A 24,810-nucleotide genomic window follows, 5' to 3' on the forward strand; every position below is an offset into this window, starting at 1 on the left:
ATGCATTAAAAACCCAATTGATTTTGAGGAACAAGCTCTGTCCCTGCACTTTGGCTAATATACCTGATGGGACCACTACCACAAGCGGTCAAGCGAGAGTAGGAATGGTGTATTTCTAATTTAACTGCCAATGTCTTTGACAGACACCAACCTTTGGCGAACAGAGGTGCCTGGCTCAGGCACTCACAGCCTTCAATAAAGCAGAAGGTTACAGGCTGTCCATTTAATTCTACAACAGAGCACTCGAAGAACACTTGCTAAGTGCTGTGCATTTCCTTGTTGGGACTCCAGAAAACTCAAACTGATCTGACAGCCCAAAATGGGAAAACGCCAGTATGATTTACTGTAAGAGAGCCTTGAAGCCATAATATGCTCAGAAACAAGCCCATTTATTGTACATTTTTTTAAGTAATAAGGTTTATGGTAAACTAAACTAAGTGCTAAGGAAATACCTCACATATTTATAGAGAGTGTGTCTCTAACCAAAACATTATGCTAAACCTAAAAGTTTTTGAGAAACTCCACCCCACACCACCATATTGTAAAGGAGGCCTGCACGTCTGACTACAACTGGCTATCTTAAAGGAATTACAATATTTTTCAGCCTGGGTCTTATTGTTTTGGACAATTTTTATGGGTCATCATAACTGTACTTTGCACAGACAGAAAGTAACACTCTACATCAGCTATTTTTGCTAACTACACAGGGCTACACTTTGGGCAACCAGTTGGCTAAACAAGCTGAATCTCTTGAAAGGCTTTGGTTTCTTTGTAGGGGTTTTGATTTCATTTGCTTAGCATACCGGGCGTTGACTGTTTGGTCCAGCCAGGCTTTGTCTTTTCCTCTACTTTAAATTTTAGGAAGCTGAAACAAAGTACAGCAATGTTTATCCGAACTGCAAATTAATCAGTTGAAGCTACACAGCTGGGATCACTCGCATCCATGAACAAGTTGAGGTTTACAGCAAGGTTTTCTTTCTCAGTCAGCTTTGGAGAGAAGTGACCACAAAAAACACCATCAGTTTTGCAGAGAACATTTTCTTGTGGGCCTTTCCTCTGCTGCCTTTCTGCCTCTGCCATCACTCATTGTCCTTACTTTTTCATATGATTTAGCTCTGGTCTGTGTACTACAGTTTGAATAAATAAGGTTAGCCATCAAAGTTAAATGATTGAATGACGGTTGTCCACTGGGTACCAGGCCATGGCACTTTCTGAAATTCCTTAGGAGACAATATCACAAACAAATCTTTTCTCATTTACTATACTTCTCTAGCATGACTACACACTAAACTGACAGCCACCCACAGTCTCACACATGAAAACAAACCAGACTGAGCATATGAACACGCAGCTGTTTGGTTAGCCGGCAGATTGCCCCAGCAATACCTATGCCCTCTCCTCAATAAATTCTGTGTTGACTTTTGTTTGGAACCAGAAACAAGGATTTTAAACTAGTTAAGTAAAAATTATGATTATTTGGAGAGCTTTAGGAAGCTCACACTGCTTTCACCAATATAAGCTGTTTTGCTGGAACCATGTTTCCCCAACCTCTACAAAAAGGTAGTAAGTCCAAATTCACAGCCAAGTTGAAAAATTCTGTAATTTTCCATTAACACTCTTATCAACACATGTATATAGCCATGTGATTCATATCACGGTATTTATTGTATATTGCTGAGACAATTTAATGTTCTTTGACAGCAAATAGAAGCTGTAATGCAACTGCAATTGTTTTCCAGTGACTACTTAATCAGGAGTTGGCTGGTCTCAAAACAACACACACTGAAGTGGAACATGTGCATGCTGTCTACCCATAAAAGAGGGCGTAGGAGGCGTTATGGGATTCATCAGAATTTTAAGACTGAGGGAATGAGTGAGTAAATAAATGCAAAAATCCTGCAGACATTTTGGCATTTCATGACAATACAAAATGACAAGTGAAGCAGACAGTGAAAACGAATAATGGCTGTGATGATATTTTGCTAATACCGGTGGCATAACTGTGGTAAACCTTTCCATATGGTAAATTAGTCATTGTCTTGTTGGTTTGCTGGGTCCTGAAGTATATTCCTACATACACTGGGTAAGACTCCAGTTAATAACAGGGCTGAAACAGACTGAGTCACTCACACTGTTATTCATGGACAAGATGATGTTTCCAATCCAAATGACCTACATGTGTTTGGACAACATCCAAAAGATATCCACACCAATTTGGTAAAAATATGCAAATGCTCTAACAACTGAGCCACCATGTCACCTATTTCCATATGCAGCCACTCAAAATTTTAAGATGAAAACTGTGATTTTTTTTTTTTTTTTTTTTTTTTAGCACATGCAGCAGTCAAAATTATGTTAAAATCCAAAAAGCTGTCTCCAAAGAAGGACAGCAACAAGGTTAATGGCCTGGCTTGCTTTATGACTTTGGAGGATGATTACTTTTCGTGGTAATTTGCTGTTTATGGGAACAGAAAAGCCTATAAATAGTACAGCCTTGCAGAGTGACAATGTGATTATGGCTTTGTCAAGCCAAGATAAGAAAATCGTGTTGCTCTAAGTAAAAGCTTTCCTGGGATTCACTTTCCTTGACCTAGAAAGCCCCGTCACTCCCACTCACCCACACACTTATTTCCCCTCAAGATGTTTTAAAAAGTCAGTTACGCTCTGAGGCAGCAGGTCCTATACTGTCCACAAGTAACCTGACTCTTTAGAGTGTCATTTAACTATTTTTATCTACTTTTATGCCCTCACAGTACAATACTTTGTATACTTGTATATTACTAGGAGAGCTCATTGAAACTGTGAGGTTTTTAGTGTGTTTTAGGCTGAACCTACAGTGTTAAAGAAGAGAATTTGTGCACGCATTCATGTTTCCCTCAAGATAAGATGCAATAACTCTGGTGATCCTCTGACTACAAATCCTCACAGGTCCACTCAGGAAAACCCAACTGAACTGAAACCCAACCCTGGGACCCAAGTTGGGCCAGCTCCAAATTCTGCCCAGTCTGCCTTGGTTGGGTTGCGTTTTCATTTCATTAGCTCATGACTGACAGGACAAATATTCTCGTTTTTTAATCAATCAAGCTGTTCACACAAGCCTCATAATGACTCATGTTTTACTTGTGCTGTACACCTTTGAATGAGTCCTGGGGCATATTTTTACAATTGAAGTCTATTTTCCTGTGTTTTACATGTGTAGCTACAGTGATTGTGCATTGGACCCTGTGCAACTGCCAAACATGGGTGACCTACAGCTCAGTATTGCCTTAATACATCTTGTGTAGACACACACGGAGCACCAGAGCCACTGCTGCTACTGCTCTGCTAACATGCTGCTCACACTACTTCTGTGTGGACACAGTGTAAGTTTTGATAAATGATATGAATGAATTATAATCTTGCAGTCTAATGAAAATAAAAATATTTGTAGCTAATATTTCACTTCAGACACTACTTGACCTGCCAAATGTTACAGAAAAAGGAGATGAATTTTTATGCTTCAAATGAACAGTGGACTCGTTGGGGTTGGATAATCTGCCATATTTATCTACCATTATGAAAAACTGTATGTTCTTACCCAGTCTGCCTTTTAACTTGTCAAGTTTAAAGCTGTTATGCATGTGAAAAATGCTGGTTCAGTAGTGTGTTTTGGAGCAGAAATTTAAAAGGCCAGTTCCTGTAAAAAAGATGATTGGCTTTAACTAATTTGTTTATGACAGGCTGTGGAGCCGCAATAGCTTGATTTGACTCAATCACCCATTGAGTCAAGCAGTGCACCCAGTGCAGCTTGCATTGTTTCTCTTTTCATAACAGGAATATATGCTTGCCTTTAAAGTGAAAATGCTTTGTGACTCAGAAAGAAATTCAGGTTTGATGAGGTTATCTAACAAATAGATTTTTTTTTTTTTTTTTTTTTAGAAAAAAACTACATAAATTACACACTGAGTGGTCACATCAGTGTAAAGCTTCTTGGCACAAGCACAGGCTTCGACATTATTGATCATGTTTTCTAATTGAAGATATCTAGGGCTGTGAACTGGTTTTCATTTTGGGATTTGGCGATCTGTCTCTGCTCATTCTGTGCTGGGTTGCAGGGGCAATGGAGTCTATCTGAGTATAAGAGCTGACAACATGGAGTATTACATGAAAGAGGCTGACCACGGCTGAGATTTTACAATCACCTTAGGCGAGAAACACATTAAAAATCTGCTCAAACAGCGAAGTAGATCCATTCACTCAGCAAAAGTGATCCCTAATGAGCTGCATGATGACTTTCACTCCTTTTTATGTGGATGTAGTTGAATGTTTTCTTTCCATCGTATTGTCATTTTACAAAATTAATAGAAAAGTCAATTATGAGCAAATTTACATTACATATGATACATATGCTATATGCAGCAACATATAACATCACTGACAACTTATACTTGGCATGTCTTATGCTATATCCTGTATCCTATACATCCTATCCATAGCTCATCTTGTATATTATGGACAATGTATCAGATGATATATCTATTACAGTGACATATGATTACTTACTGACTTGATGTATTTATACATCATATAAATTTGGTAATTTGCATAAAAACAAGACAAATAAAGTCACAACTAATTTTTTTAATCTGTCAATTATTGTTTCGATTAATTGATTAATCTTTTGGTCAGGTCTATAAAAATGTCAAAAAACAAGTGAAACACTCCCAGCACAAGCTCTGAGAGCCCAGGATGATGTCCTCAAATGTCTTGTTTTGTTTATTTCCCTTTCATCACTATAAAGACATAACAACAAGAAAATATGACAAGAGACAAGACACATAAGAGGAAAAAAACACATCAAACAGGACGAAAACACATAACAGGATTAAAAGCGCTTGATGAAGCAAATACAAAAACTACTTGAACTGTCAAAAAAAGTTCAACAGCTTGTTTTAGGTAAGTGAAGTGGTGCAACAAATTCGGAACCTAGACAGAGTGAGAGTAAAAGCTGTTTTTAAATGTGTTGGTACAAAACACTTTGCATTTCTGTCAGAGCAGCACTTACAGTGATAGCTTCTACTTGATGAGAGTGGAGTGATCAGTCTGTCGCCCTGTTGGTTTTGCATCTCTGACTATCTCCCTACCACTGCACCTAAATGACACCCACAGATGGCAGCTGTGTTCCAGAGCTGTTTAATGTGCTGTTTTTATGACTTTGTCTATAAGCCTCCGGTCTTGATCAGTACAGTTTTCTTATGAGACTATGGGAATCTTCACTGTTACACCAGCTGCAGTTGCCGCTGAGCCTGTTTGCCAGTGAAGACACTGGATGTTTGAACTACTTTCTTTACACCAGTACCACTGACAATAATAGGAGAGTGCTCTCTGCTGTTTGCCTTTAAGTCAGGAATGATTTCCTTCATCTTGGTGGCATTTAAATCAACTTTATTTTCACTTCACCACTCCGTGAGTCATACAAACTCCTCTCTGTGAAAAGGACTCATCATTATTCTGAATTCCCTCTATCAGTTTTGCTGCTCGCAAATTTAATGATGCGGTACCTATCATATTTTGCAATGCAGTCATGAGTGAAATGCGAATATAGAAGTGAACTAAGGACACACCTCTGGGGTGCACCTGTGTTCATTACCACTGCAGATGAAGTGAAATTATCTATTCTCACTGCTTGTTCTCTCCTCGTGAAAAAAAGGCTGCAATCCAGGCTAACAAAATAACTGTGTGCTGTGATGTGTACTGGTTGGCTTTTAATGTATACATCGGTTATTTATAGTAGTTAAGTAGAAGAATCTGTGTTGTGTATTATGCCCTTTTACATAGACTCACTTTTTGGCTTGGGGGGTGGAAGACAGTTTTAGGAAAATGCTTACGTGAAGAGTGAAATATTCTCAACCTGTTTTTCTTCATTGAGACAGTATATATTTTTAGTCTAAGCACTTCACACCGGAGAACACATTTTTCTAACACATCCACATTTTAACAGATCTTGTTTTTCAACCCTTGAGTAAAATTTATTTATCAGCATAGCATCTCATTTCATTGCTATGACGATGGCTGAACAAACTGCAGAACTGTCTAAAAAATTGTATCAAACGCGACTTTTATCAGATGGACAGCAAGACAAAGATAAGATTAGTCTACATGTTTAATAACACTGATAGAATTACTTATGCTCTTATTTCATTTCCACCCCATGAAACCAATGCAGTCTTTCTTTACGTGGCAGGCACAGAGCAGAGTACTGCAGCTGCCTCGTCATCAAAAAATACACGTTTTAAGTCTCCCCATTATACATATTAATTCAACACTGTCTCTTTGTCTTCACTCGCTGCAAGAAACATCCACACTGTGATGTTTTTACAACTGAAAATGTTACTAAACACATTCAGTTGTTGGCAATAGATAATCTTCAACAACTGTTAAAATTTCAGTGTAAAGGTCATGGATCTGTGTTTGTGAAAGGCAACAACAATCAATCCCTAACCTTAATCAAGTAGTTATTCTTGCAGACATGATGACAAAAGTTACTTAACCATAATGGAGTTATAATTTTAACCTAAACTATGATCTTTCCCTAACCTTAAACAAGTTGTGTTTGTGCCTAAGCCTAACCAAATTTAACCACAGTGCTGTCACATCAGAAAACAGATTTATTTTTCAATAGTGATTTTTCAGCTGTTTTGAAGACACAGTCAAAATGGTGTCCTGTCAAGAGGGGCGTCAAATCAGAAAATGCTTCTGGTAACATCTTGGAGGGGAGTTATAAAATAGATATTTTGTTGTTTAATTTGGAAGACTTGTTGGAATTCCTGGATAGATTTAATCTTTGAAACTCTAAAATGTATTCAAGTAAACCACTAAAGGGTAGATTACTCTTGGGCTGCTTATAAGGCGCACACACATCCCCCTGTCTCTTTTAGACTCCACTTTGTTTTAAGGGGTCACAAACCAAACAGGTTTGGAACCACTGGCAGGGTGACTAACCAAACCTGTAAAAACTACCACAAAGTTTCTGACAGCTTGTCTACAGCGTCATGTGAGTGTTTGCATCATCATCTCGATGAGCTGTTAATGAACATGTGTTGTCTTCCTTTTTTTTTTTTTGGCTGCTTTCCAACATCATTTCCACCTGCTCAACCACATCCAATCCAAACCAGATGTCACACCCTCAGCAAATGTCTTTGCCACAAAACATCCTGAATATCACAGAGAGCCAATTCCAGGTGAACAAGGAGATCAAGGCCTGCATGGGCTGATAATGTGGAACGCACCCAATTTTTTAAATATTGCTTTTTTAATGCCAGAAAGCTCCATATTGCAGCTTAAGCAAATGTTGCTACTGGCTCAGCATTGGCTTATTTCCATTACTGAAAAACTGATTTTCTCAACTGGAAACTGTCCGAGTATCAGCTCCCTGATTTTCAGGATAGCTGCATATTCTTAAGTGTCAAAAAATACAAAATTTGCTTATATAACACTGTACATTTTGAGTGTACACACCCTTTTTTCCATCAAAGAACCCACAGAAGCACCAACAAGTTGTTCGGACCTGACCAGACCCGAGCCAGTGACCGACCCAACTTTCAGGTTCCCCATCTCTCACCCCCAAAAGCAATATTCTGAGCCCCTAATTGGGGAGACCGTGGGCTTATAGCAAAGAATGAGCCAATCAGGATGTCTCCCTCTCCACGGGAGTGGAACTGCACACTGGCTGTGGAGCTTGTTAAGACATAGGTACTTGCAGCATCATGGGAGCAGCAGAAGCAGCACACACACAAATACACACACACAAACACAAACACACACACACACACCAGACATACAGTACAATTACTCAAATCACCAACTGTCTGGAGAGCACCAAGCAGAAATGTTATGTGGGAGATTTGAGGAAAGTACATAACATAATTGTCAAACAATTTGTAGTTAATCTTATTATCTCCTAAACCTTTCAAATTAATGGCATATGGCCAAGTAAAACCCACATATCAGACTGACTGAGGGGCAATGAGACAAAGAAGAGAAAGTAAATAGCCAATGTCTAACTGCACAATAAATTAAATTGTACCATTGGATGCTGTTGTTGTACCACAATCTTTAGTTCATGCTGGCAATGGTATGCTGGTACAGCTTTAAGTTCCCCCTTAACTACTGTGTATGCACAAACAAACAACCCCTAAGCCTGTGACCATGGGAATGCCATTAGTTTTGCAGGGATTTGGTCATAAATCGAAGTATCAGACAAATTAGAGTTTTGACCTGATGATGATGAAAGATAAAGGTCAGGGAATCAACATTGTGATGTCAATTCATCTTGAGGGGCACGTGAATGTCTGTACCAATTGCATGGTAATAGTTGCATTGCAGTTGCAGACACAAATGTCAGCCGTGGGGTAATGCTAAAGGAAAATCAGGGGATCACCAAATGCATTTAGGGATGTCTCTGTGGGGATGTCTGTACAAGATTTTGTGCCAACCCATCCAGTAGTGTCACTGGAAGAAAGAATACTTTGACCTGCTGGATAAGTCAGACGATTAACAAAGTAGGTAGGATTCATCTTTGGGGAAATATGAATGTCTGTCCAAAGGTTCATGGTAATCCATTGAATAGTTGTTGGGAAGATTCAGGCTGGACAAAAAAAAGTGGTGGACCAACTAAAAATGGCTAAATATTTCATCCAAAATCATAAAAAAAAATCGAAAGCTAAAGTCATTCAAAGAAAAAATTAAATAAAAAATTGTGGAAGTTTGAAGGCTTGTGGCATGAGGGCAGCCTCAGTGGCCGCAAGCTTGAGATATGAGCCTGAAATAAATGACAGAGACCCTGTGAAAAGATCACAGAACAGGTCACATCAAATCATGCTGTCGAAAAGCAGGCAGTGAATGATGACTGCCAGAAAAAACCTGTCTGTCACATCAACTTTAATCTTGAGGGGTGCTTGTTTTTATGACACCCGTAACAGACACTGCATCCGCCAGGAAAAATAATAAAAACAATGGTGGGTACACAATAATTTCACAGGATTTGAATATAGGGTCTGTTATAGAAGAGGTATAGGCAGATGGGAGAAAGAATACTAAAATAATAATAATATATGATTACAGTTTTTCAACAAAGTTAGCACACTTACATATCTGCAAACTATGTAAGATAGAGTGATCACTAATTAACCTTAGCAGGTACAAAGTTTCTTAAAAGTTATGCCGTTTATTTAATCAGATAATTTAAAGTGATTTCCATAATTTCATAACACTCAGCAGCTGGCACAAGCCTACATGTGGTGTGCTGATAGGTTTTAGTATTTAGCATAATGCATGACACCCCTGAATTCAACAGGGAGGCCAGATGTGTCTCATGATATGAAATAACTACCACAGATTAGTGGAATGCTTCCGACTCTTCTGCAGTTATGAAGTGAGAGAACTTTTGGCAAAGCTACAGTCAGGACTAACATGTTGCTGGACCAGACAGGTGAGAGCTGAGTTGTAGAGTTTTTGGCATTGAAGTTCTTTCTTGGAAACATGTGTAACAAAGTAGTTAAAGCTCAGAGGTCCCTTATCTAGTTTTGCCGCTTTCAGCCGCATCTCATGGTTTTTGTACATGTTAACAAATCATGAATAGCTGTATAGTTATCAAAAATAACTGCAGTTTCAGTGACATAAAAAATAGCCTTTTCCAAAACTGAGAGAAAATGTAAATTGTCAGGACATTTCAGATAAATCTGCAAATATTTTGCTCTTGTGTTCTCATTCATTTATCTTACAGCTACAGTTACAAACTATGAAATTTTATCACAAACAAACACATTTCTGCTTGTTTAAGTTATGTTACAAAATTTAGTGAGCCAACAGTACATTGAGCAGTAATGATTAGATCCACCTTGACTAGCTGTTTACATAGATATGCATCAATAATTATAATCCATGAATACCCTATCGTATAACACCCTGACAGGGGTCATTCTGCTACCCTGGGTAATTATGTAACTTAAATTTAGTTGTTAATTCTTCTGTACGTCAGCTTATGTAGAATTATGAATGCAGGATGTCAACGAGTAACGGAGTACTTTCTCCGCCACTGCAAACTCTTCAAGTTTGTGTCAGTTTTACAAGACATGAGTAATGCAAAAATAATTGCTGCTTAAAATCCTCTAAAGTACTGATTTTATGAAGGCCCTTACCGCATTTTTAGTTGTTGACGTGCTTGAAATTGTCACAAACTTTAGAACATGCTGAAAGACTGGGCATCTCAGCACTCACAATAGAGTGTTGACATTGAAGCGTGATAATTAAAGCCCCCGTACGTCTGACCGGCAGCAGTCAGATCTGAGACTAAACTACAAGGACAAGGGCCCTTAATTTTGAAGTTGCAACTTTAGTGCATCTTAAACTGGGAGCATCATTAGTGCTCTTCAAACCCCAAGGCTTTTCACTGTTTCAAAACCAGTCATCATTTGGTCTCATATGACAGATGTCTGTGTAAGGCTACACTCTCTATATACCCATGACAGAGTTTATTAAATCTCCCAGCTCCAACATTCAGCCGATCCCTCTTTACACAGCATCTGAAATGTAGCATGACCTTTCTGGTCCCGTCAGACTGCCAGGCTGTCTGCTTGATGTTTGGGTCCAGTATGTGCTGACAGGAATCCGGAGGAGGAGCACAACACAGCCAAATCAGAGATGTGAAGCTACTTATTTAGATCTGCCCCTGACAGTTTTCTCCCCCTTCTATACCTCTCTATTTAGGACTCACTTTAAAACCCTCTTTTGCTTAAATTTCATATGACATTGAATGATCAGTATGTAAAATAGTGTTCTATAAAGGACTCATGATACCTATTCAAATTTTTTAATCAATGAGTTGCCAGCGATAATTTTGAAAGAACACTTTCATTCTTATCTCAGGTTATCTGGACCAAGTGCTCAGAGGAAGTGAGTGAATGTAATGGATGAACACACTGACTCTGATGTGTGTTCGACTTATCTAATTTCAGTTTTTAGTACATAAAACTGATAGCTTGCAGGCTATTTCCAAATCCTGATTACCAACCTAATCATGGATTATGCAGAGAAAAAAAATCCTCTGAATTAAAGGTCTTAAAACAGCATTTGTGCTCTGTAGTTTTGTGCAAAACATTTAAAACGTCGGAACTATCAACATCAGCTTAAAGAAGAATGGCAATATAGAAAAATATTGTTCCCTCTGTTTCATAAAAACTATCCTTGTATGTTTTGGTGGCCCTTAATCTTTGTTTTTAGATTGAATCAATATTTAAATATTTTTTGTGTCTGTGTAAGCTATGTTTTTAATTCTTTTTTTGCAGAAAGACTAAGACTAAGAGACTACAGCCGCAAAGCTCTGTGAAGTTGTACTTAGGTACAGCAATGCTTTGAGCCAACTGCTAATGTTAACATGCTGACATGCCAGGATTTGTGAATTAGCACTAAACATGAGATAGTTGACCAACAGACTGTTGGAGAAAAGGCATCAAGCAAATAACAAACACGTTACAAAATAGGTCGCTGCAGCAAGTAAATACAATTTTAAAAAGACAGCTACAGGGAGCCCTGAGAGACAACAGGAACAATAGGATTTGTCCTGGGGATCTTTGTATGTAATATCGATTGGCTTCACACTGAGAGTAACTGTGTGATCAGACCTGCTGGTAGTGGCTGTACTTTGTGAACTGTGAATTGTCATTAAAAATAACTAGACAGAACAGTGTTTACTTATGCACTGTTTTGTTGAGCTATAGTGTGTGCATTGACTGTACATTGACATTACACCCCCGTCCACTCAAACCCCCCCAAAACGACAGTTGGTACTAATGTGCATCAGCCCACAGACAAGAAAATTAGATTTGAGGTTTGAAACTCAGTAGACTTCTTCTCCTTCCGCCATTAACTGTTATGTTCACTACTGGTCTTGTTCCCCTGAACAGTATTTAACCTGCAGCCCTGAGTTCAGTAGCTGAGATAAAACTCAAGAGTCTTCGCCTTCCCCTCAGTCTCAGTGGTATTTACTGTTGCCGTTAAAGAAGCTCTTCTCTGCCTCCTCCAACTGATAGAGCTACAGCAGCTGTAACAACTTCATCACTGCTTTTGCTCTCTTTCCTAACTTTTAATCTCCCTCATGGACATTCACTAATCGCTCATTTATATTTAAATCACAACTTTATGCAGAATGTCTGGCTCAGGAGGCAAATGAGGCTTGTTACTGTTTCAAGCTCAATTTAAGTGAGTGATAACATGATGAAGAAGCAGGGAAAGCTAATGTTTTGCCCCCTGTTGAACACCCTTTAACCTCTATTTGAAAAAATCTAGGAAAAATTAGAAATAAGAGAGAGAGAAAAATAAACAGCAGTGTTTGATTATTCCCTGTAAAAACTGGTCCATCCAAGATGTAACTGATTCTCTATTAACTTAATCTAAGCTAACCTTGCATCATTGTGAGACAGCGTTTGCACCCTTGAGTGCATCTGGTCCTATAAAATGGCCTCATGTTTCCTGGTTGCCATGCAATCATGCAGAACAAACACTGGACTCTCACCAGATGGATGCCTAAACCATTACAAATCGACCAACATGTTTAATGGCAGGCAACAGACGTGTAGGTTAAATGCATCCTTTGGCTTTCTTCAGATTTGAACACTCCTGGATGAAAAGAGGCTGAAAGATGACTCATCATTAGTTCTCCATCAATCAGACTTTCAGCATTTCTGGCCTTTAGATCACAAAATGCATCTTTGTGTGATGACCTTCGATACAAATGCTGCTCAAATTGCATTTGTGCCATAACTCCCAGCTTTGGGAAGCTTATGATGTGCAGCATTTGCTGTTGGTGAGGTGGAAATTCAATTTTGAAGTGAGTAAATTTGAAGGCTAAACTGTAGTGTTCTCACTGAGGCAGTTTGTCTGTGTTTGGAATAAGTTGTCATATTGTCAAGAGTGTTCCCACTGCAGCATTCAGTAGTTCTCGTTTTTTCTGACAGTACCTGTGACTTGAGGTGCATCTACTGTTCCTCTTTGTAAGTCTGTTTGCTGTCTTATGTTGATTTTTAAACCCACAGTCTCTGAATTCTTGCATTGCAACATGTACTGCTAATTAGCATTCAAATGAATCTGACTTGTCTGTGTGGCTGCTTTGTAATTGTGCTTTGGTTCATTTAAATTCAGAGTCACACTATCACATGGTATTTGCAGCGTTTTGTCTTCTTGCTGTATTTCAGAACATCACATTATTTACTGTAGTAAAGCTTGTGCGTCTACTTCTGATGTTTTCAAATCACGATGAAACATTATTTTACAAATGAAGTTTGACGTTACACAGTGTGTTTTTTTTTATTGTGCACACATCAACATATGGATAGGACAATGTGAGGTAGCAGGAGCAAAATAAAAAGTAGAAAAAATCGTATTTTGTTATGGTGCATCTCACAATTTTTCAGCCCACAACAGTAGCCTTGTACTGAGACTGCAAGATTTACCCAAAGAAAAACAGCCATGCAAATAAGCTGATCTGAAATTGCTCTAGTGCTGTAGGTTATGGTGTGTCAGAGTAATAATCCTGTTAGATATGTTAGCCAAGCATCCATGAATACAAAGAAGGCACTTGCCTTGATTTCATGTGTGTTTAAAGTACAGGAATATCCACTGTTTGAAATTTCAATATCTAAGACTTTGTCATTTTGGTCTAATTTGTCTCATTAAGTACAGTCACAAGCCTTTTATTCCCACCAAAGGGTACACTCTGCACTTGGAGTACTGAGTCTTTTATTACATGAATTTCCATTACTTGGCTTTTCATTGAAGTGGCAGGGGAGTGACTCAGATATGCGCCCTGAAATACATACAGCTTCACAAAGTTTTGTGTTTATCTAACCAGTGTTTCCGTTTGCATTTCAATGGTACTTTTATTTTTCCTTTCAATATCAACAAGATTCCTTTAGAACAGTGTTTCTCAAATTATCTGCTCGGACTAAAAAAGGGGAAGAAGGCAAATTCATATTTCTTTGTGATGAGATGTACACAGCAACAAAGTCTTTGTGCAATATATAGGTTGTGTGGGATGTTCACTATTCATAATCCTTAATACAATAAAAGGATATAAAGATGTGATTCAACAAAAGAATGAAGCAGCTCCACTGTGTATTAGTCATATCGCTCCTGCTTCTTATTTACATACTATGCACAATTTTCCAGTCTTCTTTTTTTTTTTTTTTGGAGTAGAAAGGTTAATGTAAGAACTTTAAATACCCTCCAGTGACCTCATTCCATCACATTTTCACAACTCAACAGAAACACTCCAAGTAAAACATTGATGCATAATTAACTGCAGCAGTGACATAGCTGCACTGATTAAGCTATGACTCGCATAGCGAATCATAGCTTAATCATTCAGTAAATTTACATGAACATCTTTACTAACATCTATTTATGTTTATTTTAATATTCTTAAACCTACACTAACTGATTGTTTTAACATGTGGGGACAGCAGAAACAAGTAGTGAATGCGACACTGACGTACTAGATGATGACCTTTTAAATTGACACGGTGAATTTGTTTGCAAACCTCTGCTTTTTATACATCCAGCAGTTACAGCTCAACATTATCATATATTTGAAGATGCGTTTTGAAGTCTGATATTTGCTCTCTTTTGGCTCTGTTTTTGGTCTCTACCAACGCATGAGTGAAATGTTAGACTCTTTAGCAGCTAAATACTCCACTGTTATCACCAGTTCGATACAACTCTAGTGTGAAAATGAAGCTACCCTCCCATTTGTAGCATAAAGACTGGCAATAGTGAGAAACAGATCGTCTCACTCTGTCCGGGGGTAACAAAATCTGTAGTCTGTAATCTTTATAAAAACTGTTGTTGTTGCTTTACAAGGGGCAAGCTGTTTCCCCACAAGAAACTGAATAAGCATATTAATAGAAACATATTGAACAAGCACTTTATTTATAAGTGTCAAACTGTTGTTTGACTGTTGATTTTTTTCATTTGCTTGATGTCAAGGCCTCCAATCTTAGCTTGTGGTACAGTGTGTACATTTGCCAAAAGAATGAATTCTTTCATCTTTTCTGAAATAATCAGATAAAAAGACCTGGTCTGCACACAGAATGACAAATATCGAGGAGCTGCTGATGGTTCACACGTAATAAAGAATAAAGCAAAGAGTTATAAAAGTCTCACAGCTTTGGTATTCCTTACATAAGAAGAGAGAGAGGGGCTAGATATCGACAGTATACTCTGACGCTGCCTTCATGCTGCCGCTCTGTAGGAGAATTATTTATCTCTCACTCTATTCCTGGGAGGTTGCTGTTGACAGTGTCTCATCTCACTGTCTGAGTACCACTGGCTTCCATTAGGGCCAGGAATTGCAATATGATGTCTTTGTGGGAGATTCACCAGTTGCGCTACATTTAAAAGCTTCGAAAGCAGAAGTAATACTGAGGCAAAGAAAGAAAACATTTATTGTTTATGAATGTGGTGTCACACAGGTCCTGTCAGAAAAGAACAGGGAGGTGAGGTCTTGGTTTGAGGTCTCTGAAGTAATCCTGCCTCCCCTCTTCTCTTTCAACAGGCAGCTGGACTTTGGAATAGTTCCCATCAAGAACAATCAGCACATTCGTGTAAAAGCGATACATTGCAATTGCAAAAGACAGTCTAACATTCCACATGACAACTAGGTTTTACATTTGTGATGTCCACTGTAGTTCATATTGTTATAAAAATTTACAGAATAACATTTTTGTGTCTCAGTGCAAAAGATATATTCAAAAAAAATTTCAGAAAAGCCGTGCCCTTGATAAATGCCTCCTCCCCCCCCCGCCACATCTCCCCCTGACCTGTGCCCCAACATTAAAATAACAGGCCTGTTTACAAGACCACCAATAAATAACCAACAGAAGCAGTTTTACAGTCACCGTCAGATAGCAGCAGTGTTTCAGCTTTGACTTTAAATACATATTCACAAACAACAGTGTGTCACTGTACACCCACAATTCATCAGAACAACTTTAACTATAGATAATAATAATTACAGTTATATTGATAGTAATTACCATGACAATAACAACAGAAAAAAAGAACTCCAATGTGTCACATCTGCATTAAAGTATTTACATTTGCTTTTTCAAGTTCTGTGGCTTAATTTCCCGTGTGTGAATATCCCAAGTAAAAGAAGGCAATGAAGTGTCTCTAAGGTAAAAGGCTGGGAGTTTATCAGCTGGTACAGATGCTGTTGATGGAGATGATGGCGGGGTCCACCAGGCCCAGCTCCTCATGCTCGTTCACGCACAGCTGATAGCCACAGCCCCGCCTACGCTTCAGCGGGGTCACCTTGGCGTCGGGCTTGGCGCGAGGCGGCAGGAGGAAGCCCACGCTCCCTGCGATCAGCATGTGCCAGATGCTGTGGATGTAGAAGTAGTTCTCCTCCGTCTCCACGAAGGCGTAGAGCGCCACGGCAGACGTGGCGATCATGGTGCCAGGGAAGAGGAAAAACACCCAGCGCTTCCAGGTGGGCGGGTAGCAACGCCGGCGACGGATGGTGCGCACCGTCTGACAGGCCAACAGACACATAACACCACCAAATTTAAAATAGCAAACTGTAAAAACATATTTTATAGTTTATGTTTTCAATATAGTCCTTAAATGGAATGAATATTTATCTGTTCGTTTTAGGGGGTTTCCTGGAAAAGCCTGTGTAATTACAGGGTTCTAGATAAGATAAGGTGTTAAATGGGAACCCTTGATGAGTACCCGTTAATTTATTTGAGCTAGGAAATGATGTTTACATAAAAAACTGAAAAGTGGGTGAAGTTCATGGGAAACTGTTCATTTCCAGATAAATTTCCAGGAATGAACTGCGCAATGAGACCCATTTGCAAACCCAGGTAAATACTTGTTTAATTTAATCCCATAATTGCCAAATTACTTGTAATTTACAACCACACCGAACCAGCACAACATTTATTAAAGCTCATTTGACCTGTTCACTCGAGTAAAAGTGGAATTACGTTTCTCAGGGCTGCACATCCACTAAGAAGCGGTGTCACACTTAGGAAACCACAATGTCAAGAAAACCCAGAAGTCAGGGTAGAGAATTCAGCTTCACTCTGTTAACAGTGTAAACAGAGGTGCTCTGTGTGAAGATCACTTGAGACAGAAATATGCTGAAATGTACAGCTTTGAGAGAAAAAATTGAAAATAAAAAATGTGTCATTTATACCATTTTCATATCATTTCAATTTTTAGTGTAATTACTCTCAAATGTAACCGTCATTTCCAAGAAACTTACTAAGAAATAACAGTTACATGTCACTTTTTTTTTCTAGAAAATTATTAGGAACCCAGGGGACCCATAAAAGAAAGCATTTTATGGTTTATTTTCTTTTATGTAGAAACAGGACATTAGAGTGGGAGATCACAAGGGGAGCAGTCATTCAAAAATGGAGACCAATGGGATTTCAGTGAGGCAGCGACAGGCAGGTCACTTTGACTGGAGGAACAGAGGGAGGGGGCTCTTCATAAATCTCAACTGGTTTTGTATTCACGCCTACTGCTGCGGCATAAAGCCCATCACAATGATCATAATAAGCTGATAGATGTCTTTAGTTGGTCATTAGCGGCTGGCCAGTGGCCGCTTTAGCTATTTTGTTATTTATGCTCATGTTCTCTTTGGCACTAACTGGACGTGATGTCTTTATTCATTTAATCCAGAGAATACGCTCATTCTCTCTGTAAGTGGCCACAATTGCTGAAAGTGAGGCACAGAGAGACTTGGACATATATTTCTTTCTAAACAGTGTTTAGAGAGTGCTATTGTCATCACTTCATAAACACTGATTGCTTGCGTTACATGTTTTCCCAAAACATTACAACAAAGACTCCTTGCATTGTCAAGGGAAATTCAAACCATTCATGAATAAAAAAAATAATTACATCTATTCGAGCAGGAAAATGGCTCTGATTGAATTATTATGCTGCACAGATCTAAGGTGAAAGACTAATAATCTACTAATCTGTGAAGGAAAGAGAAGAAAAAACATGAAATGTGTCTTCACAGTTCCAATCCTTTTGGAACTGTACATTTTTCTACTTAAGACAAACAGTTTCAAACCAGGATGGTCTTTTCATACTCAAGTCAGGGACCTCATTTAGTTTGAAGAATTAGGGATATTTGGCACTGACAAATTTGTGCTTCTCCCTTTCTTCTTACTGCTCATGACACCCCTGCAAAGGAGCAGGCGCTCTACGCCCTCCGCTTGACTGATCTAATTCGGTTGTGTCTGGGAACATTCAGAATGCCAGGCTTTGCAGAAACATGACAAATTGAAATGAAGGGGCTCTTGTAGAAAATGTGCGGCACTCAAACTCATAGGTGCAGCGCTGAGGAGAGAATGCTGAAATGCAGACATACGCTATTGAACAGGTGATAAATTATGAAGTGCCAAGTAATCAAAGCATGAGCCCAGGTTTATCTTAAAAAGAACTGCAACCTTAGCATGTGATTCAAGTGACTTATGGAAATGCTGCCGTGCAGAGTTTACTGTTACGATGTGGTTTATCGCCACGGGAAGATCAGAGATTGTTTCTCAGTTTCAGTAATTCTGACACTGCACAAAATCTGCGTATACTTCCATTCTGTAGATATTAAACTAGACCATGCATTTTGTATTTGTCAAATAACACATCGGCCATCCATAATTGAATTACACATGCCTCAAAGCCTAAAGAAAACCAGCCAAATAGAGGAAGCCAGTGGCTTTATGTAAACCTCTGAATACCTTCATATTGGAATGATACTGTAGTGTTGTGCATGAATTCTGAAGTACTGTTTCAGGAAAAAAGAATCTCATCTATGGTAACATATACTGTCTCCTACCCTTGGTGCTAAAGCTGGAGGGTTTACATGGTGGAATTAAACAGTACTTCATCTTCCACAGTTTCTGTAGGATCCTCCAGCTCACAGAAAGATAAGTCTCAGAGCTACAACTCCCACACTTTACGCAAAGCTTTCTCCAAGGAAGCCACAAACCCTGTTTTCAAACTCATGTCAGAGGTTTGGTGTCGAAGCCTGTTTTTTTTTCCCAAGAACCTTGCCTGAAAGACTATTATTTTTTATCTTCTCAGTTCAGGGAGCACATTATGACTCGAAGAAGAATCAGTGAAAGTACAAGCTGACTTATAATGGAACTACAACCCATGACTAATACCCGCTGGCTGCAAAACTTTTAAAGCCCCTTCGATGCTAATGTAAAATAGCTTCATTGGTCAGAAAGCCACAGTTTTTAGCCGTGCACATGTTCCAGCCCTGTGCTAGCTTATATGACGGATTAAATCCTTTTACACTTGCTGGCATGAGGAACAAAAGAGGGACAGTGGTGACTTGTTTCATCTGCATGTTTGAACAAGCTTGTCCATGAATGTCAAACACACATTACTTATCAAAAATAATGATATTTTATCCGGTGTAAAAAAAAATATCCCTTGTAGTTTTAGATTTTTACAGACTGTGTGTTCATGTAGAAATAGTTTTGAGAGAAAAAAAATCTTTCTTTAGATCTGAAACACAAGATTCATCATGTGAATTTTCCACCTAAAATCAATAAACTCTTATCCACTCTTCTTCAAACGCATCCCAACACAAAACTCATTATGAAATAAACCTGTTTTTTGCTGTAGACTGCTGTTGTACTGCGCAGCAAAGATATGAATTTCCCTTACCCACGCCACGGCCATGATGCCCAGAGCAAACAGGCTGGGTCCCAGCAGGTTCCACAGACCATGACGGTCCAGCTGCAGAGCCATGGACAGAGACATCGCCCCCAGGAGATACAGCACCTTGACAAAAACCACATGGATCAATAACAGCCCGCCACAAACACTGTCAACACTGCTGCTTCCCCAGTGAATAAGAGGATGTGTGTGTGGTAAATTGTAATCTCCCCACACATTAGGAAAGTGGTGACAAAGGCTTTGCAGTAACATCACAACTCTCTAGTAGTGATTACTAAAGCACCGGGAGGTGATTTTTAGTTCCTGTGTGTGTTCTACACTTTCATTTTTTCCCGTGTTTTGCACCTGTGTCCTGTTTTTTGGCTGTGAGAGTTCTACTTTTCCTAACACAGCTAGTTCTATCATGCCATTGGAGATGTACTGGAGAACTGTGTTGCTGCAAAAAAAGGCTGAATATACCACAAACAGGCAGGATGCTGTGGGTCAGTTCAGTACGGTAAAAAAAAAAAGAATAGCACATTAAAGAAGAATTTAAATATCACGTCTTTATTTATTGTGTACTAGTCACTATGGGAAATGCACTATAAAATGTAGCCTGGAAAGAGTTAACAGTTCATTGTTGGCTTTGTTACCTAGCCCTCCTAATTTGGAAAACCATATAAATTAATGGTTAGGGCTGAAGATACTCTATATTTTTAATGCTGTTAAGAAATCCCAGGAAAAGATGAACACCAACCCTGACCATACCCGGGGAAATGTTCAGAACAAAAAATAATTGCATCTGCTGAGTTCAGTTGAACTCAAAATTGGTATTTCAAAGTGCTTTAAGAGTAATACACCGACTGAGCTCCCTGTATGTGAGTGAGAGCCACAATATAACAATGGAAAGAAAATGCTAACAATAGAGACCCATGCTATAAATAACACCAGTTTAATTATTTCATTTATATAGTTATTTATTTATTTGCCAAGCTCAAAATTTGACATAAAGCCACAGGATATAAAAGAGATAAAGTGAGAGGGGAAAAAAAAAAAATCAATAAGCATGCTTTGGGAGAACTTAAGCCTGGCCAGGATGCCTGGGGTCTGAATTCTTCTGTCTGGTAGGGAACGTGAAGAGAAATTGGGGATTTTCAAGCAGGGAAGCGATGACCTGCCTGCAGAAGAACAGGACTAATTGGCACGCACCAAGGAGGAGACAAGCAGCGTGGTGCAGCCCAAGGACTCTGTGCAGCAAGAGTCATCAGTCATACGGCACCGCTGAATCATACAGTAGCACCCAAGCATGCATGTATACATGTATTGTATACAGGCATGAATGCTTGGATGCTCACAGGCAGGGGTTTTACTGTAATGCATCATCGCCTGTCATTGTGACAGACGAGCTTGTACAAGGTCTATTTTTATCTGCTACATACATTTTCATGCTGAGCAATATATAGTGATAAATACGTATACTAGTTTTTTAAGCATGTGTGGATTATAACATACCCAATGCCAGTGCCTAGAAAAGCTGGCTTACGAGGACCATGCTGAATAAACATATTAAAAGTCACTGAAAATTTTAAATTGAGCACTGACTCTTGACCTTTGGACCTTCAGAAGAGAGAGTGGTGAAGAGCATCCAAGCACAAATAAAATGTTTGCTCTGATTATATATATCTCTACACTCTGCTGCCCTACTCCTGTAATTGGCTGCCTCTAAGGTCGCTCCAAACCATGGTTGTTTACTCTGCTTCATGCAACATCAAGGTGGCTGTTCAAATTTTCTACCTGCACTGTTGATTGTGTGCAGATTCTTTTTCCCCACGTACCATTATACATTTTGGAAAGGTTCATTAACACTGTATAAAATTTTGAAATCAGTAAATTAACACTCTTTATACAAGAGACACAAATAATCTAAATTATATTCCATGAATACTTCTGGATTTTTATTGCAACTTAGGTTATCGTCACCAAGCAGTTAAGTTCAGCAGGGTAAATTTTCTGATCATCTAAACACTTAAGTTTCATATTTTGTTGTACCCAGATCTCAACAGTTTCTTTGGTGAAAACAATGTCACCATAACCATACGGTAAAAGAGGGCCACAACCACGAAGAGGAGATCCAAGTTGCAATAAAAATGTAATAATCCTTTAAACTGATTCATATGATTCTGGTGCAATAACCCTCGGCAAGTAGAGACAAACAAATTTCCTGAAGCTCTGTCTTTGTGTGAACCAGCAAATATGCCCTTGCAAGATATTCTGCTGGCATGTTTGTGAAGACCTTTAGACCTTTGAAGGTCCAAAAGTCACATAAATACACACCATAGTATCAGGCGCTCCTGGGTCATTCACCCTGCACTGCTGCTCTGGTCACAGACATAAACAAACAAACACACATACACACAAACAAACAAACAAACACACACTGTCTCTCTTAAGTACACACACACACACACACACACAGAGTTCCACTTGCCAGTCCTGACATGTGCGATTTGATTAGTGACTGCGTACTGCAGCGCTCAGCAAAAATGAAAACTCTAGAGGACAGCAGATGTTCGTGTACTCTCCCTCCCTCCCACTACTCCACCCCCTCTTCCCCTCCCCCCCTCTCTCTGTCTCATTTATGGACCTGGACACACACAAATATGTACACACACCCACACACACTTTCCCTGAGACTGCTCCATCTTGGTGTGAAGCCAGGGAGTGACCCAGGGAGAAGGTGCACCTGTTAGTGTTTTCTGTTATCCACCGCAATATGTCAACAACCAGAGAATTTAGCACCAAGCTTCGCTGATTCTAACACATTGATCTTTTAATTTATTACTAAAAATTGAGGCATATGCAGCACTCATTTATGGCTCTCTTACTTAGCTCAGCCCTCTAATCCCTACTTGCCTCAGGGCTTATGTCAAGTTGTCCACCGCTAACATCGAGCTCTTAGCTTCAGTGCTGCCAGACTGCAACACATGACAAGTGGACAAGAGTTATGGTCAGAACATGTCTGGCTCCAATCACTGGCTACATCTCACATTTTGTCAAGAAAATCAAAGAGGTCTAGAGCTGCTCTTGTGAATGACTGCTTCTCCGTTTAGAGACACAACCTGGACAGTCAGAGCCTACTGACATATTGACAACCTTGTGAAGAAAAAATTCTGATCTGATAGCTCACAACATCTACACTTTATTGTGACTTCAACCACTTGAATTAAAGTGGAAACAAAAACAAAATGATCATTCACCTTGAATGTCAGATCAAACTTTGCCTACATGCACTGCTCTTTGACAAGCTACAGTTACATAATAATAATAATAATAATAATAATAATAATAATAATAATGATAATGATAATGATAATGATAATAATAATTTTTCATTCAAAATATTTTGTTTGCTTCTTGTTTAAAGGTACCTACTGTAGGTAGAATTACAGGACCTACCTGTTTTATGATGGACTTCAGCCTTGCCATAGCAATGACAGTGACCCACACCGACATGAGCGACCCGAGGAAGTCACAGAACTGCAGGACGTCATACTCCATGATGCAAAACACCACGATACCCGGCTGGTCGCATGCATGGTAGAACTGTCAGGAGAAAGAACAACGTTAGGCAAACAAACAGATGGCACTGAAAAAAAAACATAATGCAGGGTTACTGTTTAAAACAATATGTGTAGTAAAATTAAAATGCATTTTTTTTCATTGAAGTACTCTCTGCAATTAGATGAATGGTTATTTTTTTACCTGACAACTGTTAATATCCACACTATTGTTTGACTAGCTGAATGTGGTGTGTCCACAAACAAAAGCAAGGTTTACATTACATTAATGTTTCTCAGCAAAGCGCATTATGTGTATCCTCGAGGTCTAAGCATGGATTCAGATGAAAAACAGCCCTGTGTTAAAACAGCACTGTGCTAAAACAGCACTGTGGGCTGTTTGAAGGGGTGTGTTGTTTAAGGAACCAATGAGACATGAAATACAATCAAGGAAGTCCAGTTGGAGTAACAGATTAATGCATTTAAAGGCTTATCAGACACAAAAACACTGCACAGCGGTTTATAATACTCACAGATGGGATTTAACAACTCTACAAAAGCACGGTACCTTCAAATTGGTAACTTGCTGAGATGATCATGATTGGCATATTTCTTTCTATGACAGTAATTGACTTTGTTTCTCTCATGTGTTGTGAAAAAACAGCAGGTGCAGAAGAATCAGTAAAGCAGCTGTCCAATTGTTTGTGCTGTTTTCATACCTCAAAATATTTCATAGGTCAGTTTTTTTGCAGAGAGTAGAACATGTACCACTTTGACAATGTGGCAGTCACTCACAGTGGAGAAGAACATGGTGAAGATGTAGACTGAAGCCTCCAGCAGATAGTGGCTTCGGATGGCGATGGCCACAGGCGGGACGAACATCAGGTTACTGAGACAGAGCAGCAGGGTGGAGAGGAGCTGGAAACTGTAGGAGTAAGCCTCTGAGTTGTCTGTGCACCCCCAGCCATTCCAACCTAACATACACACACACACACACAGTCAGTACTGTATGCTGATCTAAGAAAGTAAAGATCTAACAGAATAGATAGCTTTTGTGTTTGCAGGCTTTATAGGTTGAAAAAAAAAACTGCCATTAAAGTAGTTTCCATCTTCCTTAAACTCTATATAAACTTTAGGAAAGTCTTCTTAAATCTTTTGGCTGGAGAGATGAGAAGAAACTCTACTGTAGATGAATCAGTTTGTTTCAAAAGCTGAGCTCTTTAGAATTTACAGTATCTCTCAAAATGGATAAAATGTTTATCTCCACAAGTTGAATGCTTCATTGGCCCTTTGTTATAACAGACATTTCTCTATGAAAACTAATCAAAACAGATACGTGTGAAGTTGTTTATCCTGCACAATAGAGCCTCCTGGTGTGAACTCCCTCCTATGTTAAAACATCCCTGCTTTGCTTCTTGAATTGGATCCTTATCAAGTGGTGGATTGGATAAGACCGTACGAATTAAATATTCGTGAGCACTGTTGAACGGAGGCTTTGCAGTTTGAGACAGGCCAAGGGCAAGTGCTGAAT

At 39.0% G+C, this 24,810-nt stretch overlaps 1 protein-coding gene across 1 annotated transcript in view; it reads right to left on the reverse strand.

The window, feature by feature from the left end:
- Positions 1-15,917: 15,917 nt before the first annotated feature.
- Positions 15,918-24,810, reverse strand: part of tmem8b (transmembrane protein 8B) — a 33,367-nt gene continuing 24,474 nt past the window's right edge. Inside the window, exons 10-13 of the mRNA XM_041041958.1 lie at positions 24,075-24,253; positions 23,179-23,325; positions 19,732-19,848; positions 15,918-16,563 (exon numbers count right to left, since the gene is read on the reverse strand). Of these exons, the coding sequence (XP_040897892.1) occupies positions 16,228-16,563; positions 19,732-19,848; positions 23,179-23,325; positions 24,075-24,253 (779 nt within the window). The 3' untranslated portion in view covers positions 15,918-16,227. The remainder of the gene's footprint in view (positions 16,564-19,731; positions 19,849-23,178; positions 23,326-24,074; positions 24,254-24,810) is intronic.

This window comes from Toxotes jaculatrix, chromosome 7 (assembly GCF_017976425.1).
Source record: "Toxotes jaculatrix isolate fToxJac2 chromosome 7, fToxJac2.pri, whole genome shotgun sequence".
Lineage (NCBI taxonomy): Eukaryota > Metazoa > Chordata > Actinopteri > Toxotidae > Toxotes > Toxotes jaculatrix.